Consider the following 13,967-nt stretch of genomic DNA (forward strand, 5'->3'; position numbering starts at 1 on the left):
CACGAGTGAAGCCGCTTCGGATAACGAGGAAGGCACATTTTTCTTTCTTTTTTAACAGCTCACTATTATTCATCTTATATACAGGTTTCATTCTTTCAACCAGAGTGAGAGCAACTTGTTGTACAGTATTACCTATGTTAGTTCAATGTAAAAAAGAGATGATATACCTGTGAAAGAAGAAATGAAACTTTATTTTGATCTTGCCTTGTGAATCTGTTTTCCTGTGTGTGCACTAGAGCCTGTTTGGCATGAGCTTTACAATCCATAATAGTAGCACTCGTATGCTGTGTCTTGTCAGATTGTTATCGTTTCACAGGTTCTTCACAAGTTTCAAGCAATAAACAGAGGCTCAACGAGACAATTTTTTCCTTCATAAAGTATATGTAAATAGTTGCACAGAAGAAAAATCAAAGGTAACTGGACATATTGATGCTTATCACCAAACATGATCTAAGCACAAAAAGAAAAAAACCGCTGCCAGAATACACTGCAGAACCAAAAAGAAAAGAAGAAAAGCTTGAGTCAGACACCCCGTTTGGACAAACTGTAGCCTAGCTCATGCAGGTCGAGGGGTGAGGCCAGCTCCTGCTGGAGAGATTGTCACAGACCGCAATAGTTCAAGCGAGCTCGATAGCCCAAGAAAATGTGAGAGGATGGTGTTGGCTGAAGCCTGTTCATAAGGAGAGACGACAGCAATTAAAATGCGAAATAAAACATGAAGTTCAAAAAGATGCTAACACCTTCTTAGGGTTTGAAGCGGAGAGTGATTAGTGGAAAATGTCATCCTATGACTGCCAATTTGATTAAAACAATCTACTGGTGAATGTTCCATTGTCCAGAGATTCCTGAACACAGGATGTTTTATTGCCGTTATTAAATTCGTAAAGTAGATGACCAATTGAAGCTATTTTTTACCACGAATGATGAAAGGGAAGGAGAAAAGAACAATGTCATACCTGGACAAGGAAAACATCTAAAGCAAGAACAGGGCTCTGGCCAGCGGATATGCCCTGGTAGTAGGGCACCGAAGAGGTTGTGAGAGCTTTAGCTACCAAAGCACCAACTGTTGCCTGCATCCCAAGAATTGCAGCACCCATTCCGATAACATTAAGTGCAATGCTGTTCCTCAGGTTTTTAACCACATCGGCACGGGGAGGAGCCTGTAGAAGGAGCCATTCGATTTATTTTTTGCTATGATGCGTCTTTTAAACAGAACCAAATATTAGTACCTAATTTCAAAAGAAATCAAATCAAAGGACACCATGTGAATATCTGATGCGTCGCTATACAATGCAGTATGTGTTCAGTTAGACAGGTAAGCAATGCCATGCCACATTGTAGGCAAAAACAGTGAGTTCATTCGAGCATCAATTTTTTGAACAAAGAAAACTATAGTGCAGTGGAACATGTTTCAGGCAACAAGATTACCTTTGCAGGCTCCGTTGATGTTCTCCCAAGCCTTTCAGAGAGACGGATGTACCCAAATGACCGGAATACCGAGAAAAAGGCTGCAACGATGCCAAGCGCAGTCAGATAGAACGTAAACGGAGATGTAGCATTCCCCGTGGCAACTGCGGAGAACGATAAAATCCCAGCCGAAACAGTCGTGCACACCAGCTGGGACCAAAATCCCAGTGTCCCCAGGCTCTTAAAATACCGTGCTGTTTTCTCTAGCCTTTTGCTAACCTGCAACCGATAAAAATTAACACGGAGGAAAGGTAATACACGAGGCGAGTAAATAGCATGCACAGAAGCAAGTGTTGGCATTGGACCACAAAAACCATATGGCGAAACAGGTGCCGAATCACTTGATTTACAGTGTTAACCGCTAGCCACAGATCGTAATAACTGTAGAATGCCTAGAAGAGCATATAGCCCAACAATTTGGAATTTACTATAAAGAAGTTGAAGATTCATGGATAAATGATACTCCCTCCATCCCATAATATAAGATATTATTACAACCACCATATATTATGTATGGTCACCTCATTAGTATGTTTCTTTTTTTGATAGAACAGAAAACGTGTGTGCTGCGTGCACCAAAGAGGGAAGTGTGTCTCTTCTTGGGTCCCCAATATAATGTTCAATCCGATTGTTCCGAATCAGAGAGGAACTACGAGGTGTACAACGCATCTGAAACATCAAATACATTCCTCATCGTACGAGCGACTACCCGAGTATACTATAGTTCCATTCCTCAAGTGCCATAGGCTTTCCTTTCAGGATGGGATGTGCTAAAGCAGAACAAGAACTGTCCATGTTAGTGTCTTCTAAATACCATCGATGAACACTCTATCTCTGGAACATTGGAATACACTGCGGTAATCGAGAGCTGACGCGGTTGTAAGATGTCCCCAATCATCCCCGGAGAAATTCCGAGGATCTTATCAAGAGCCGACACTGTTCTTGTGGCTGGGGGAGCAACAGAAATCCTACTAGCACGGCGGTACAGCGCTACCACAAGTGGGGGCTCTCAACAGATCAACAGGGTGAGGGAGGGAGGGAGCGGAGCGGCACCTGGGCGAGCTTGGCGCGCTCGGCCTCCTCCTCGGCGGACGGAGGCGCGGGTTCTGGCTCGGCTGGACCTGGTGCCGCGGCGGCGGCGAGGCGCGACGGGGCGCCTCGTCGCAGTGCGGCCGTGCGCAGGGGAGCGGAGATACACGCCGCGGGCGCGATTCGGCCAGAGGATAGAGGCCGCCGCAGCCTCAACGTCGGCAGGGACGGCGGCGGCGCCGCGGCGAGCAGGAGCGCCTGCATTTGCGGGTGGGTTTTGGGGAGCAGGGGCACGGGGTTTCTCGTCGGTTCCCACCGCTTCTCTGCTTGGGGACAGAGGAAAGCTTGGTACACATCAGCCCTCCCTCGTCAGTTTCAGAATTGGGTCCCTTCAGAATTTCAGTTCAACAGTAGCGAATTTATTTCATGACGAGTTTAACTCTTTTTTGGAATAAAATCCTGGCATTAAAAAAACATCGAACAACAAAGCACCACAATAAAAACGAAAATTACAAAGAAATTTTTAAGATGCTGTTCGTATTCAACCTCCAGACCATGTCGACGGCGTGCCACCGCTCCTCCTTGAGTTGGCCTGATGTTGTTAGTTGGGGAGGGAAAGTCGCCGAACGGGTCAAGAAGATCACGTCTATCCTAAATACGAACATATATACGAGAGTACATTGGACGAACCAGCTTCGTGTGTTCCTAAGAGTGACCAAAATGACCGGGTAGCCTAGCGTACTTTTTAGGTAGAATACGCATCGGTACAGTTCAGGGTTACATGAAATTCAAGCATTGCATAGTCGAGGATAAAAAAAAGAGGGACATGAATAAGGACTGATTTCTACTCCCTCTTCCATATTAGTTCGCTGATTTGAATATATGTAAGCATATTTTGGTCTTTTTTTTTGTCTCAATAAAGGATACTTCATTACTTACATGTGGCCTCTACATAGATGCACACAACCGTTCAAATCCAGTCGAAGAAAAGATAAAATAAAAAGATGTGCACCACAAGTAATCCTCATGGAAACTGTATATGCGCCTAAGGCGATGGAGGACCGATCCGAAGATTACACAGCCATTCATGTTGGATAAAAGTATACCTTGTCGTGTCCCCCAACCAAGTAGACATCTCCGTAAATAGGTCATAATTTTTGACACGCCGTAGAGACGACCGTGAATGGTGCACTGGTAGATAATATGCGTGAGAGAGAAATATTTATCATTTAAAACCTTGTTATTTCTATATAGCCATAGCGACCAAATACCGGCAAGCGCTCCCACCATAATAAGGATTTTAAACCTATGATCCACACCATTTAGCCAATTGCTGAATATACTATACTAGCACAATGCTACATGATAGGTATAAGGTAGAACCTACTTATATGACTAACCACATAAATCTAGCAAATGATTACTTCTCTATGAAGATACCATGCAAAAAACTTTAGTGTTCTTTTGTTATTAACAACTTGCATCTCCGGTTGGATTGTTGCTCTACACGTGGAGTCCACCAAGAATTTATCACACTAATGTATATTTCTTCACCATGCCCTGAGGCTTAATTGTACGGAAGGCAAACGCTGATGCAAGCATAATACCAACTAGAGCAGCGACGGATCCAAGATTTTCATCCAGCCTGCACGCACCGTAAGCCCGACCAAATTTTCATTAAAATATTTATCAAGTTTTCTTCAAAATAGGTTGCGCCGCCGGCCGAAAGCCTGAACGTGTGCCCATGGTTAGGGACGGTTAGGTCTGCCTATGAATTAGAGATACATACAATCAACTCAGTAACAAAATGAATGATGTATTACCGTGTGCGTGCTTGCTCAGTTCAACTGTTCAAGAAAGATCACAACATCGAAAAAAGACTCGGCCTGACCTAACTGCTAAGAAAAACAGTTGGCTTTTGTTTCAACAACAAATTAAATGCTTGACTTGGCTTGGCTCCCGGTTAGGAACCAGTCAGATGGCCGCGATCCACTACGTATATAAGTCATGTGATCGATGTCATTATCTGTTTCCATGCTAGTAATACTATTGCTTGACATAAAAAGACTTGACTTCGCTTTTGCTTCCGATGCAGGCGAGCGTTTACCTCGATTCTTCCTCGATCACACGCCACACGCGCTTTGTTCACGTGGAAGCCACGCTAGCCACGGAAAGCGGAGCCCAAACCGGATAGTCCATTCCGTTTATGAGCCTCCAACCGCGTCCATGTTGTCCTATCCAAAGGAAACCGTAAAAAAATATAAGGAAACCATAAACGCGTGGGCCCGGCCCAATAAAAAGTCTCCGCGTTCTCGTCGTCTCAAATACCCCGATCGCCCCTCACCTTTCTGCTCAATACCGCGCCCGCCTCGCCTCCGTCTCCCTCAAGTCGTCGTCGCCGCCGCCGATTCAACGCTCGTCCGCTCCTCCGTCCGCCCGTAAGCCTCGATGATGTCCTCCACGCCGTCGATCCAGGGCCAGATCCTCGAGCTCAGAGGTGCGTCCGTCTGTACTCTCTGCTTACCCGCGCGCCGGATGGATTGAGCTCTGCTTGCTGACTTGCTCGTAATTCGTGTTTGGGTTGGTAGTGACCGGGTGCAGGAAGCTGCGGGACACGGAGATCTTCTCGCGCCAGGACCCCTACGTCATCGTCGAGTACGCCAACACCAAGCTGCGCACCCGCACCTGCACCGGTCAGTCCTCCGTCCCCTCTTCTCCTTGACCGCCATTTTATTTCGTTGGCTTCAGCTTCCTGTGCCTGTTATGCGTCAGCAAACACCTCTTCATGCCAAGGCATCTCTCCACATGTGACAGCAAACTCTCCTAGCTGACCAAAACCAGTGGATCTTTGAACCGTCGGTACTGTTGGATTGCTCGAGCACTGTAGTATCGTCTAGAGATCTAATCTGGCGCCAACCTAGGTAGCCTGTTCAACGAGCATCTATCTGCGGCATGCTCAGCAAATTTTGTTTCTGCAATTGCGCCAGACGCTGGTGTTCACACCCACCGTGTGCTGGTGTTGGTTGGCACCGATTGCCTACCCTTCATTGTCAACCCACCTCACATGGGGAAATTAGGTGCCAGCGGACAGTCCTAGGGGGGACCAAAACTAGTGTGGTATTTGGTATTTGAAGCGAAATAGTAGATCCGCTCCAGCTTTGATGTAGTGTATATTGTAGTAAGACCCCGCACCGATGATTCAGCCTGTTCATTCGAGCAGCACCAACCGCCATCGTCCAAGAGGTGGGCGGGCGGTTGGGTGGGGATGACCAGGCTCAGCAATGCTTCTTCTTGGTTGTTCTGGGGGAGGGGGGCTAGCAGTCACCTGTACTCGGTTACAGTTCGGATCGGTGGTTGTTTCGTTGCTAGCTACGGCGTTTCTTTCTGATTATCCCCCCACTGGTTACTGCCTGATGCATGTTAGATACATACCCCCCAGTTTTATGAAGAACCCGTTTACTTGGGTTGATTCGAGAATATATTCTTCTACCTTGTTTGATGCGCTCCCTGTGAAATAAAGTTGTGTACTCATTACTTGTCCAGTTGTCCCCGCAGGAACTCTGTTTCTGTTGTACAATCTGGCATCTAGCCAGTCTGCCTATATGTTTCTGGTGACTCAACAGTTTGCAAGTTGAGGAATTCAAATGTTGGAAACCAATGTGCCATTGTGTTGCCATCTGTTCAATATCTTTTTTTTTTCCAAAATGCTTTGCCTCCGTAATCTCAACGAGGACTATTTTCTAAGAAACAAAACACATTTTCTAAAAATTCCAACGAGGTCTTAAATACAGCAAACTGGCATGGATACTTCCAAGTTATGTGAGTTGTAAAGAAATGTTCATTTCACTTCCATTTTTTATTCTGCTCTCTGTGGAGCCATGTACGGAACTGGTTTTCCTGTTATCTTACAATTCCTATGCCTAATCAAATACCCACTCTCATTCATCCTTGAGCTAACCTGATCAAATCTTCAATATTTCAAGATGTACTTAGATCTATCAGATGATCACCCAGTGGCTTTTGCTGAGGGATTTCAAGGACATGTCCAACATCAGCGAAATGTTTTATCTTGCTTATACTTTACCCACATAAAGCTTACCATCCATATTTTTGATACAATCAGATGGGGGAAGAAACCCGTCCTTTGACGAGAAGTTTCAGATACCACTTGTTGATGGGCTCCGTGAGCTGAATGTCCTTGTTTGGAACAGCAACACTATCAACAATGATGACTTCATTGGCAGCTGCAGGTTTGTGCACCGCAATGCCGCTCTTTTACTTATTACTGTTATCAAGTGACTGATCCTTATTGAAAAAAATCAAGTGACTGATAGCTGACCATTTCTGTAGGGTGCCGCTGCACAAGGTGCTAGCAAGTGGCTATGATGATGCCTCATGGCCCCTGCAAACACGCCGTATGAAGTAAGCGGTCATGTTTGTACCATTAAACCTTATGCCCACTGCCACTTGCAATTTTCCTGATATTAACGTCAATCTGCAGGTCTGCTGGGGAAGTGACGCTCATTATGCACTTTGATGTCGCAGGAATGGTTAGAGACTGATCTCTGATCTTTGTTTCCCTGTTTCTGCTGATTTGTCTTTCCCTCATTGATTGTCTTTCTTCTACCAGAAGAACAAGATGGGGGGTAAAACTGGTGCCCAGTATGCTCCTTCAATGCCAGCACCGTCGCCATACGCTGCCTCCTCAGCTTACCCAGCACCAGCAGGATATCCTGCAGCACCACCCCCACACCAAGCTTATCCTGCACCATATCCCGCTCCGTCTGCATACTCAACTCCGCCTCCCCAGCAACCATATGGGCAACCATGCCCACCGCAGCCATATGGGCAACCTTACCCACCACAGCCCTATGGGCAACCCTACCCGCCACAGCCATATGGGCAACCCTACCCGCCACCGTCAGCAGCACAATCACCATATCCACCTGGTAACTACTTGATGTTGCTGAGATAAATGCATCTATTTCTCATAAATTTAGTCTGGTGAACTAATCTGATGATCTCTCCTTATAAACACCCGCAGCACCTTACCCTGGAGCTTATCCACCACGGCCGTATTGATGTACCAGCTTCAGTGACCTGACGTGGAGGGCTGGAGGCATTGCAGAAAAATCGTACCAACAGTCGCTGAGCCTGCTTCTTATGGATCACAAGTCTACCGAAGAAACATTTATTTTCTCTAGTATGCACTATATAAGTAGCTTCCATAGCATCTAAACTAAGTCAAGTATGCACTATATAAATACTTTGGTTTGCCAAAGTGGTGATCCGCCTTTGCTTCTGTTTTGAAGTCCTGTAAAGGCTGTAAATATATGGAGCTAACTGCTTGGATGTAGCAAATGCGTGTTCAGCTGTGAATGATCTTTGTGGATGGTCGACCTGAAACCTGGAAGTGTTTTGTGATGCTCAATAAATTTGCTTTGCTTGATATATGCTACCTCCGTTTGGAAATAAGTGACCCAACTTTGTTTAGATGTGGATGTATGATGTATCTACACACTGAAATGCATCTAGATACATCCGAATCTAAACAAAGTTGAGTCACTTGTTTCCGAATGGAAGGAGTACATTTGTGCTGAATGAAATGTGATTTATCTGGGTTTGTCGACCACATGATCTTCGATTCAGATTTCTGAATTTGGCTCTGGTAATGTTGGAGTGGATCAGGCCTTGGCCAGTGTGAGTCCACTCCGCAGTTATGGATGAGCCTAGATATGTGAAAATGTGTTGCTGTGCAAAAATTGGGACCCTGCTACGTGGTGCTATAGCACCGGTTAGTCTACCGGAGTGCCCCACCCAAATTAGGAAAAACACTACTCCGACATCCGCCCATTCTAAAAATAGAAATCCCAATTCTATACGTCTCCTCTCGCCGCCCGGGTCTGCACACAAACTACAGAGAACGCCATTCTCTTCCTCGGCGCTGTCGCAACTTCTTGACGAGAAAAAAAAGAAGTGAGCGAGCTGGCCTGTAAAACAACACACACCACACGTCCAACTAGTTTTGTGATCTTATTTGTAGATGTAAAAATTGCAGCAATGGATGTAAAAAAAAGATGAAGTTACATCCAGGTGAACCAAACCTGGGATCACAAAAGCATAGTAGTGTTAATCTTAAATCCATTCAAATATCCTAGATGTAGAAAATAATAATAAAAATACATCCTGATGCTTAAAGTTTCATCTAAAATTCGAAAAAAATAACTAGAGAGTTTCATCAATCTAGATGTACAAAAAGGTAGGAAATACATCCAGTTACAAAAACAAGACTCAGAATTAAAAGAAAAATTACAATTTATACATCCAATTACAAAAAATTACTTACAGAATTGAGAAAAAAATTACAACCCGATAATAAGTACATCTAGGATGACATCTCCCATTCTAGCTCGAAAATCTGCACCCCAAATTACCTGCTCTACCCAAATCGAGCGGATCTGGAGGTACCTGAACTGGATAAGCTGCAGGAGATCAGAGGCCTTGAAGAAGGCGAGGCCTCCTAGCCTCTGATACGACCGTCGCGGTATAGATCAGCCGCAAGGTCGAACGCCGCCTCCATTGTGCGCGCGCCCGTCGGAGATCGTGCGTGCGGAGGCCGGGCCGGTGAGTCGCCGGGGGAGGTCAGCCGCATCGGGCCGCGCAGCTAAGTCGTAGGCGGAGGTCGTGCGCACCGGGGTTAGACGGCTGAGTCGCCAAAGGAGGTCGAGCGCGCTGGGGACGGGCGGCTGGGTCGCAGGCGATGCGCGCCGGGGCTAGTCGCCGAAGGAGGTCGAGCGCGCTGGGGACGGGCGGCTGGGTCGCAGGCGAATGCACGGTCGAGCGCGCTGGGGACGGGCGGCTGGGTCGCCGGCGGATGCGCACCACCACCGCTTCCGGTTCCTGGCGTTGGGGATCGACGGAAATTGCGAACGAAGACCACGCGAGACAAAAGATCAGAGGTGAATTTATTACGTTACATCCTGGCCACGTGCAGCGCGCAGCAGAGAGCATTGTGAACCGATTCAGATGAACCGTTTGATGGAGATCAGACGGATGCCAGCATGGAGCACTGTGTAAGACAACGTAGTGGCCTGGCAATAATTAGAATTCGGGCAAAAATTGCCCATGTTTTCATAGGAACTCAAAGTTCCAGGTAGTCTGGACAGCAGGTGAAAGTCCCCCAATAGCTTATCCTTCTTTGTAGATTGGATTCCTGAATAACAATGAAGCATAAAATGATAAATATTTTTTATTACTGTTTGTGGATACTAGCTGAGTGCTATAGACTTCTCTTACCACCAGTGCAAAGACACAGATTCTGCACAACTTACATGGGAAAAGGCAAATTAATAGTGTTTAGAATAAGTGCAGAGCACATTACTATATCTGTGTTAGTACCTGGAAGCATCTTGATATTTACACTGGAATGGGGAGTTAAACTTGCAAGGTTAACGATAATTGTTCCATGACTACGGAACTTTACTCCGACCTTTCTGATGCCAGCTTTTCTGTCCTCTTAACAACGTTACACTGAATGTATGTGTTGCTCACCCAAAAGTATAGTTGATTTGCCACGAAATTCATGGTCGACAAAGTAACACGTGTATGTTGGTCCATGACTCATAAGCATTAGATGCTTCCTGCCTTACCCATTAACCCATTATGTAACCATGCATCATAGAACTGTTTACCTTCCCTGGATTGATTTCTGCATCATTTTGTTTTGCTGGCGTTTGATGCTCGCTCCACTCACCCCAATCACCTGCTGAAAACCATACAAGCCTTGCTGTAGGGATATGATGAACCAACCTCATGTATCTACTACCTAGTGGGGGACACAAAGTACAGAAGGTGTATTTAGTTTTTTTAACAAGGTGTATTAGTTGACAGAAACAAAATGGACAAAAAAATGTCTCCTTTGAGTTAATCGTGCGAACAGCCTAGCAATTATCAGCTACATTTACTCTCTCTAGTGTGCACTATATAGCATCTGAACGCAGTCAGTTCTATACTTTGAGTTTACCAAAGTGGTTATCCGCCTTGCTACTGTTTTGAAGTCATCCATTGAAATGTTCTGTGCCTGGCAGCTCTGAAGCTTGCTGCAGCGTCTTGTGGACGGTCGACCGGAAACCTGAAAATGTTTTGTGATGCTCAATAAATTTGCTTCATTTGATATACTACTCTTGATGTGTGGTGGCTCTGGTATTGTTGGGGTGGATCAGGCCTCAGCCCACGGTGAGTCCACTCTACAGGCCTGGATGGGCCTAGATATTGTTTAGGAGATGTGTTCCTGTGCAAAAATTGCCCATGTTTTCGTAGCAACTCAAAGTTCCATGTATACTGGACGTAAGTGAAAGTCCCCCGATAGCTTATCCTTCTTTATCAATTGGAGTGCTGAATAACAATGTAGCATAAAGTGTGTTGATAAATATTTCCTTTTTACTGTTTGTCGGTTCGAGCTGAGTGCCATAGACTATTGTTACCACCAGTGTGAAGACACAGATTATGCACATCTTACATGGGCAAAGGCAAACCAATAGGAATTTTTACTGTTTGTTGATCCACCTTGCTTTTGTTTTGAAGTCATCACTGACTCTTCGACCTGTAAGGCTGTAAATATATGGAGTTGACTGCTTGGATGTAGCAAATGCATGTTCAGCTGTGAACGATCGATCTGAAACCTGGAAGTGTTTTGTGATGCTCAATAAATTTGCTTTGCTTGATATATACAACCTCCAAGAAATAAGTGATGCAATTTTGTTTAGATACGGATATATCTAGGTGAATTAAATGTGATTTATGTGGGTTTGTTGGTCACAGGATCTTCGGTTCTGATTGAATTTGGCTATGGTATTGTTGGAGTGGATCAGGCCTCGGCCCACGGTGAGTCCACTCTGCAGGCCTGGATTGAGCCTAGATATGCTCAGGAGATGTGTTGCTGTGAAAAAATTGGCCATATTTTTGTAGCAACTTAAAGATTTCCAGTAGACTAGACAGTAGATGAAAAATATGGGCATCTCCAGTAGACAAATTGGATTGCTGAATAACAGCGTAAGAGCATCTCCACCGGCGCTCCCAATAGCTCTATTGGGATCCTAGTGAGAGACAGCGCCCGCACCGGTGCTCCCCAAAAAGCGGCGGCATGTTCTGGAGCCCCATAAAAGCGCCGGCACTCCCGAAATGATCCCTATGCAAAGGGCTTCGATCGGGGGCGCTGGCACCAAATTTCTACTCAAAAGATGCTAACCGGCTGCCGTATGGGGGGCCCCGGTGTGGGAAAAGCATCCCCAAATAGAGGATGCTGTGCCGGCGCTCCCCATACGGCCCTGCCAGCGCCTATTTGGGGGCCACCGGTGGAGATGCTCTAACGTAAAATTTGTTGATAAACATGTTGCTTTTATCTGTTTGTGGATTCGAGCTGACTGTCTGTGGTAACCCTGCATACCACTGCATGTTGTAGTATGCCAGTCGTTGATATAACATTCACGAAGTACCATTCCGCAAATATTACATCCCTCAGAGTAGTACAACAGAACATAGCAGGTCCATAACTCATTCACATATTATTACAATTAACATACACATGTCGTCTCGGAGCTCCTCTTGGGTCCTAAGAGGAATACTCCTGGGTTCGAGGCGAACCCAACTTAACTTACAATATAAGTGGCACGCCCTTGCACCAGCATCGGACGTGCGTGCCGAGTCTTTGCGGGCCGTCGCTCGGAGGGACCAGGGCCAGCCGCAGTCCTGGGAGCCTCCCGGCTCTACTGTGTTGCCCGTCGCTGCTCGCCGGTGGGTTTCTGACCGCAACACATTCTGGCACGCCCGTTGGCAGCACCAGAAGTGCCGAATTCACCGGCATACGCCGTTAACATGGTGGAGTGCACTTACCCTGGAGGGTGCCAGCCAGGATTCTCGTTCAACATCAACATGGTAGGACCTGGACACCACTCTAGTAAGGACGGAGACGAGGGCAGCTGCTCTCATAGCAAGGACACAGAGGAAGCCGTTCCACGCGATCGGCTCCGTCACGATGGCAAGCGCTACATCACAGAGGGAGAAGTGAGGAATGTGAGATATCAAAGACCTCTCTCTGATCACCTCCTCAACAAGTATGTGAGTCAATATGACCAACGCCGACGGCCCAACGACGATGATGAAAGAAATCGTCTGGCTAGGGACGCCAGGAGACTTCGTCGGCATGATCGCAACGAGGAGAGATATGAGCGCCACGCCAAGGAAAGGTCAAGAGAGCAAGACGACGAGGATAGGCACTGGGACTGTCCCTTCTTCAGACACTGCTGGGATTCAGGAATGAGCCGATTGCCTACAATCGGCAAGCGCCGTAATGTAGACAGAAGAAGAAGGATACAGCTAACGTGTCCGTGTTCAAACGTCTAGGGCCTCTCCCGCCTCGGAACAAGCACGCTGAGTCCTCTCGGGTGGAAGATCTCGAGGAATTGGAAGACGATGATGAAGAAGAGGACAGGTACCACCGGCCAAGGTGGTGCCCTGATGGACTCAGCCGTTCCCAAAAGCGTAGGGTTCAGCGACTGCGTGGCTTGGAGGAAGCCGAAAGGTTGTACCTGCACACGCTAAGGAAGGCGCGGCCTGATCTGGCCGCGAAAATTCAACGAACCCTGGACGAAGAGGGTCGACCACAAAGGAAAGTATGGCGCCCCAAACAAAGGAAAGCCGATGATGAGACATCGGCTGGCACAAACGAGATGTAAGCCTCTTTTGAGCAATACAATCAAGATAGGGGCCGATTCCAGCGATCGACCCGTATTATCCTTGCCATACGTTTCGCCTGTGTTCAGCGTCGATCTAACAGGTGACGGAAAGCTAGGGTATGGGTTTACATCGGCTTGTGAGCTCGAGGAAATCGGCATTGGTCATGTCTGCAGAGCCGATGTTCAGGTATAGTTCTGTCGATAACTGCAGAGTCGATATCTGCAGTAACCTGACAGATTCGGCTCGGGGGGCACATAATCAGATAGACAGACGCTATGAACATGTGCGATACATGGGCAATAAAACATGAACATGGGCAATAAAATATTAGGGGCCGATGGGAAAATCGGCCAGTAAAAAAAAATGTAACAAGTACAGCCGATGCAGAGACATCGACTTCAGAAGGTCAAGTTCAGCAAAACATTTGACTCTAAAGGCTCTACTGAAGAAACGCGCTGAGGGCGTGAAGGGCGTCAGCACGGATGCGATCCACCTCGGCGATCTCAGCCTCGTCGTCCTCGTCTTTGCCCATCACCAGCTGACTGCTCAGGGTACGAATTTCAGCCAGATCGGTCTTCAGATCGGCTGTGAGGCCCTTTGCTTCCTCTTGAGAGCGGGCAATAAGGGCTTCCTTGTCTTGGATAAGCTGCTTGGTCACCCTGACCCTCTCTTCAAGGTTCTCCAGTTCCTTACGCAGGGTCTCGAGTTCGGCACTATTGGCAGAAGTGTCAGTTTTG

At 46.7% G+C, this 13,967-nt stretch overlaps 2 protein-coding genes across 2 annotated transcripts; one reads left to right on the forward strand and one right to left on the reverse strand.

The window, feature by feature from the left end:
- Window positions 1–349: 349 nt before the first annotated feature.
- On the reverse strand, window positions 350–2,836 carry LOC127316725 (protein TIC 21, chloroplastic). The gene is made up of 4 exons (XM_051347187.2): window positions 2,521–2,836; window positions 1,429–1,686; window positions 957–1,160; window positions 350–670 (listed from the first exon to the last, which is right to left on the reverse strand). Exons 1-4 carry the CDS (start codon window positions 2,758–2,760, stop codon window positions 557–559), a joined length of 816 nt encoding a protein of 271 aa, XP_051203147.1. The 5' UTR covers window positions 2,761–2,836; the 3' UTR covers window positions 350–556.
- A 1,998-nt stretch (window positions 2,837–4,834) lies between these two features.
- LOC127316726 (C2 and GRAM domain-containing protein At1g03370-like) lies at window positions 4,835–7,947 on the forward strand. Its single transcript, XM_051347188.2, has 7 exons — window positions 4,835–4,993; window positions 5,085–5,189; window positions 6,620–6,746; window positions 6,847–6,918; window positions 6,998–7,046; window positions 7,127–7,445; window positions 7,541–7,947. Exons 1-7 carry the CDS (start codon window positions 4,945–4,947, stop codon window positions 7,576–7,578), a joined length of 759 nt encoding a protein of 252 aa, XP_051203148.1. The 5' UTR covers window positions 4,835–4,944; the 3' UTR covers window positions 7,579–7,947.
- Window positions 7,948–13,967: the final 6,020 nt, after the last annotated feature.

Source organism: Lolium perenne, chromosome 7, assembly GCF_019359855.2.
Source record: "Lolium perenne isolate Kyuss_39 chromosome 7, Kyuss_2.0, whole genome shotgun sequence".
NCBI classification, from domain to species: Eukaryota; Viridiplantae; Streptophyta; class Magnoliopsida; order Poales; family Poaceae; genus Lolium; species Lolium perenne.

What these genes read in the sequence shown, in the direction of transcription:
- LOC127316725 (XM_051347187.2), bottom strand. Translation starts at nt 2,760, where the DNA reads ATGCAGGCGCTCCTGCTCGCCGCGGCGCCGCCGCCGTCCCTGCCGACG. An exon ending in CATCAACGGAGCCTGCAAAG is followed by an intron (nt 1,161 to 1,428) that starts GTAATCTTGTTG and finishes CTCCTTCTACAG; the next exon opens with GCTCCTCCCCGTGCCGATGT. An exon ending in TAGATGTTTTCCTTGTCCAG is followed by an intron (nt 671 to 956) that starts GTATGACATTGT and finishes CCTTATGAACAG; the next exon opens with GCTTCAGCCAACACCATCCT.
- LOC127316726 (XM_051347188.2), top strand. Translation starts at nt 4,945, where the DNA reads ATGATGTCCTCCACGCCGTCGATCCAGGGCCAGATCCTCGAGCTCAGA. An exon ending in GCGCACCCGCACCTGCACCG is followed by an intron (nt 5,190 to 6,619) that starts GTCAGTCCTCCG and finishes TGATACAATCAG; the next exon opens with ATGGGGGAAGAAACCCGTCC. An exon ending in CTGCAAACACGCCGTATGAA is followed by an intron (nt 6,919 to 6,997) that starts GTAAGCGGTCAT and finishes GTCAATCTGCAG; the next exon opens with GTCTGCTGGGGAAGTGACGC.